This window comes from Alexandromys fortis, unplaced genomic scaffold, assembly GCF_014885135.2.
Source record: "Alexandromys fortis isolate MF-2015 unplaced genomic scaffold, M_Fortis_MF-2015_v1.1 scaffold_191, whole genome shotgun sequence".
NCBI classification, from domain to species: Eukaryota; Metazoa; Chordata; class Mammalia; order Rodentia; family Cricetidae; genus Alexandromys; species Alexandromys fortis.
The window spans coordinates 898,691-903,959 of NW_026068064.1; the positions used below are offsets into that span (position 1 = coordinate 898,691).

The 5,269-nt window shown below is 35.3% G+C and overlaps 1 protein-coding gene across 4 annotated transcripts in view; it reads left to right on the plus strand.

Annotated features, from left to right (window-relative positions):
• The window catches only part of Cdh18 (cadherin 18), a 319,968-nt gene that overhangs the window by 245,970 nt on the left and 68,729 nt on the right, over positions 1–5,269 (plus strand). For all 4 annotated transcript variants that reach the window (XM_050120488.1, XM_050120490.1, XM_050120491.1 and 1 more), the window contains exon 6: positions 4,209–4,396. In XM_050120488.1, the coding sequence (XP_049976445.1) occupies positions 4,209–4,396 (188 nt within the window). The remainder of the gene's footprint in view (positions 1–4,208; positions 4,397–5,269) is intronic.

Sequence of the window (5,269 nt, forward strand, 5' to 3'; positions counted from 1 at the left end):
CTTCTCTCTCTCTCTCTCTCTCTCTCTCTCTCTCTCTCTCTCTCTCTCTCTCTGCTTTTTTCTTTTTGACTTTTTGAGACAGGGTTTCTCTGTAGCTTTGGAGCCTGTCCCGAAATTAGCTTTTGTAGACCAGGCTGGCCTTGGACTCACACAAATCTGCATTACTTTGCCTCTTGAGTGTTGGGATTAAAGGAGTGAGCCATCACCACCAGGCTCTAGATAGCTTTTCTTAATTTAAATTATTGCAACTACTTTTGCCTCTGGGCTATTCGCTCCCCAGGGAGAAGGAGGATGTGAGGAGGAGGAGGAAGAAAGAGAGAGAGAAAGAGAGAATAGGAGTAAGAAACAAAGAAAGAAAAAAAGAACAAATGCTACAGCTGCAGCAATCTTATCCTTCACTGAAGGTACAACTGAATTTCCTTGGGCATCAAGCCTCCTCTCTTGACTAGGAAAGACACTCAGGCTCATTGAAAGATTTGATGAATACTAGTCATATTATCAAAGAAGTTTTTTGTGTGTTTTAATTTCAATAAAATTGCACAATTTCTCCTCGCTATCTCTAGCTCCTACCAGCTACCTTCTCTTAAATGTTTTCCATACCCTCCCTCTACTGAATGAATAGCATTTTTCTCTTTTGTTATGTTTGTTGCATATACATATATACACATGAACACATACAAACACACAAAGATATATATGAACAAATGTATATATGTACACAGACATACATGTGTAAATATGTTTGCACATATATATTATTCAGCCATTTCTAGTAAAGGCTGTTAAATACCAGGCTTCTTTGTATTCTGTCACTTCTGGTCTTTCTTCCCATCTTCTGTGATGTTTCCTGAGCCATAGATGAAATATCTGTGAAGTAGGGCTGTGCCTTCCCTTTTCCATTGATACTGGCATCATGCGCAGTTATACCTTTCTGTTTGATGTAAAGAAATGCAACAAATTACCAATGAGATTAAGTATAGTATTTGGAATGTAAAAGGGGAATATCCCGGTGTTTCACATTAGTAAGAATATATTCATTTCTACAGTTCACGAATATCCTAGTCAAAAGAAACTGACTAGCTTCCAGTACAGGCATAGCTTTCATTCATTGAATGGATCCTAAGTCTAATTAGATAGCTGTTGGTTGCCACTGACCTGTGGGTGCTATTTTACACTCACTTGTGGATGATAGTATACATATCCTTAATATATTCCCCATAAAACTTTTTAAAAGATTGACAGATTTGGCCAAGTGGCAAGGCACAAAATCAACTTATGAATCAGTAGTTTTTCTGTACACCAGCATGAAACACCCTGAGAAAAGATCATGAATAAACTCCCATCTACGGTAAATCAACAATAATAGAATGTCTTTGAATAAATCTAATAAAGGAGAGGAAAACTTCTGCAATGAAAACTCCAAAAATCTAAAGAAATAAAATTAAGTATACCATTCCTCACTGAAATAGAATAAAATATCTAAAATTTATATCAAAAACAGAAAAGACCCTACATAAATAAAACAAGCTTGAGCTTGAAGGAATGAATATATTGGAAGGATGGCTTTTCCAGATTTCAAAATAAAGAATGTTTGAACCGATATATAACTGCATATTCAACAGATTCTATAATACCATAAAATAACTTTTTGTGTGATAGAAGGAATGTATGGTTTACTTTATTGAGAAATCCACCTAAATGTGGTATTCAGGAATGGAATGAGTCATGTCCCAAGGAATGCAGTAGTTCATGTCTTTTGACTGGACCATAGGGGAATGCTCACCTCCTAGAACTGATTACAGACACTTCCTTCCCTTTAAAATCCTTGGAAAATCTTCCAAAATTATTAGAATATTAGGTATTTTTTAGCAATTTTAATTTAGGAGGTTAAAATATTGTTCTTCTGATCCCCGATGAGAGAAAATATGACAGTGTAATCTTACTCAATAGGATCTATTTCTTGCTGCATGCATTTATATTAATTAAAGTTTATGATTTACATTTGCTTTAGAGATAAATAGTATTTCATAGTGTCTATATTCCACATTTCATTGGCAATTCATTGACTGAATTACATTTAGGTATTTTCTGTTTTCTACCTATTTTGAGCAGTGCAGCAATAAACATGACAGAGAAAATATGGAATTGGGTTTCAATTTCTTAGGGCATATGTTAATGAGTGGTGTATTTTGGGCCATGTGGTAGATTAATTCCAGCTCTCTCAGAACTCTCCTAACAACTCCTCATCCTTACTCCTGGATCTTTCTCTAGGTACATTACAATTTTATGTGTAACCAGCTTAGTTTTACCAGTGTCATGTGTCTTACCCTTAGGTGTTAATTGTCCATTGAAGCCAGGCGTGGTTACCATTGGGAGAACAAAAGTGAAGGCAGTTTTCCACTTGCTTTAATCTATCAGCAAACAATAGTTCTCTGTTATGGCGAGAGCTATCTAAGTCTCTCATGTCTGATTATTGATAGACCATTCTTATCCAAGCCCTTACCAGCATCTGAAGGTACTATGAATCCGTGATTGGCTGAAGTGGTTGTGTACTGCCTTGAAGATGTTTATTTCACAGTCCTTTTACCTATATTCTGACCAGGTGATAATGGTATACTTGTCTTGTTTGGGATTGAGCAATTAACTTACTCTTTCTCAACACCAATTGAGTACAACCATAAGCCTTTTTCAGACACCACATTTCACTGGAAAGAGCGGTTTCTATGACCAAGGCTGAGAATAGTAATTGACTATGACTTTTTTGTATATGCAGAATGTGATTAGAAGATACTTCAATTTGGATAAATGAGACAATTCAGCTGTTTCCTCTGGGTGTTGTCCCTGTTACAGGTTGTTAATTGAGTTGGCAGTGCCAGGTGTAGATACTGGAGAGTCAGATTTAGGGAAAACTCAGCTTCTTCCATAATAGGCACACTCCTATTTCACAACAGACACATCTTATATGGCTGGATAGTATTCTACTTAGTGGGATTTGTAACTGGGTGATATGTTTGGTGCATTTTCTTCTCTAGGAAACTGTATGTTATCTTAAGCTCCCCAAAACCTGTACAGTGAGGTGTACTCATGGATGCTGGACGTGAAATGTCCTGCTTGATTCCAATCTCATTTTTTCTATATGATACCAACAGCATGTGTCTTTAACAATAGGTTCTCATTGTCTATGTTCTGGTGGGGAACCAATAGAAACGGCAGGAGCCTAAGCTGAGCAGCATCTATGGTCTCTATGGTCTACAAGTCAAAAGAAAGCTTCTTCCCCTCCTTGAAAAAAATGCCTTCTAGATGAAGCTGTTGTTAGCCTTTCAGAGTATCTTCATTCCAAACCTTATATTTAATAAAGTATATATAGTTCGCTTATCATTATTAATTTGATTATTTAAATGTTATTTAAATGACTATAGGAACACCAACTCAATTTTTATATCAGTAAAGCATCAGTTCTCTTTTAGTATTATTTCCAAATCTTTAGCAATGATAGTTATAGGGTGAAGATGTTTTACACTTTGGATAAACAGTCAAAACTGAAGTCACCAAACAACTTCTACATCACTATGTGTATGGACTTCCATTATTCAGCTGGGATACTGATTTGTTTTTAGTTGTGAAAATAAAGTTTTCCTCTCACCATTATACAGTGCCAACAAATTTACAGATAAAATTAGAAATATTTGGTAAATTTCTAAATATATTTCATAATTTTCATTGCTACTGCTTATGTATTTTAGTAAGTAAATTATTCATAAATTGATAGCCTATGTTTTGTGGTATCATATTTTCCTTCTTAAATTTAAAGCATATACTCTCTCACACATGCATATATAAATACATATACATATATTCATATCAATGCATATTTGAACTTCACACCAAGGGGAAGAGAAAGTAAAGTGGGATTACTCTTATGATTGACTAATTCAAAACTTATTCCATATAATAAATTTCCTATTATTTTTCTCTTTAGTTTTGTGTGAATAATAAAATAATCCCTATTCTAATATTCGAATTATTTCATATATACTGTCACATTGAAAAATCCTAATAGAATACTTTAAAAGCTTAAGAGAAACCCATGAGTTTATTCTATGCAATGTCATTTGACGAAGTTGATGAGATACTAGTCATTGTTTTCTTATGAGATTTGTACTCTATAAAAACTATTGTAAGTGACTTTAATATGAAATCTTTTCCAGAACACTATCAGCTGTATGTTCCTGAGTCTGCTCAAGTTGGTTCAGCTGTTGGAAAAATAAAGGCAAATGATGCAGACACAGGCTCAAATGCAGATATGACCTATTCTATCACGAATGGAGATGGGATTGGGATATTCTCTATCTCCACAGACAAAGACACCAGGGAAGGAATACTCTCCTTAAAGAAGGTAAGCAAACAAAAAGTAGTGTTGATTCAAATTATGCATCAATATTTCAAACTATCAAAATTTGGCAGAAATATGAATAACCCTGTTTTCTAGTGACTACAAGGAAAGGTATTTACGTAAGATTATATAAGAAGGAGCAGAATTATTGAAAGAGACATAAAATCAGTGGATTGCTGTGAGATTGCATCTTCCAGCCATGTCAGAAGCTCACACATATGGTGTGACCAACGTGACTGCTACACATGAGCTGAGCAATGCCAACATCAATAGCCAAGCTTAAGTTAATGGGAGAAAGCGTGTGATCCCTTACTTAACCCTATGAAAAAAAATCTACAGACAACTAAGGCATGCAGAAAAGTGGAAATCGTCTTCCTCGGGGAAGAACACAGCAATTGATTATCAAATACTATATGGTCGATGTTGAGAACATTCATAGATGTAACATTATACTGATTAAGTACATTATACTTAGGGATATATTTGTGTATAAATATTGTGTATTTATTTTCACATAAAAGAGCAGATCCATACACCTTTCAGCCCCTGGGCTGAACATTATGCTGTTCTTGTGTCCTGGAACAGGCCCGATGAGGCATGGGCATTACAAAGCTAACTCAGTGTTGGCACATCATCCTAACCTAGCTTTAGATGTTGACGTAAAATATTACAACTTTATGAGTCTGACTGTTGTCAGCGGGAACATATTTCACATGTGTTTAAATAATAATCAAGCCTTTTCTCCCCTCCCCCCCATGCAATGACGTCTCAAGGTAGTCAGTTTTTGTATTCAACATTTGGCTATACCCTGCTGGCAGCCATCGTAGAAAGAGCTTCAGGATATAAATATTTGGACTATATGCAGAAAATTTTCCA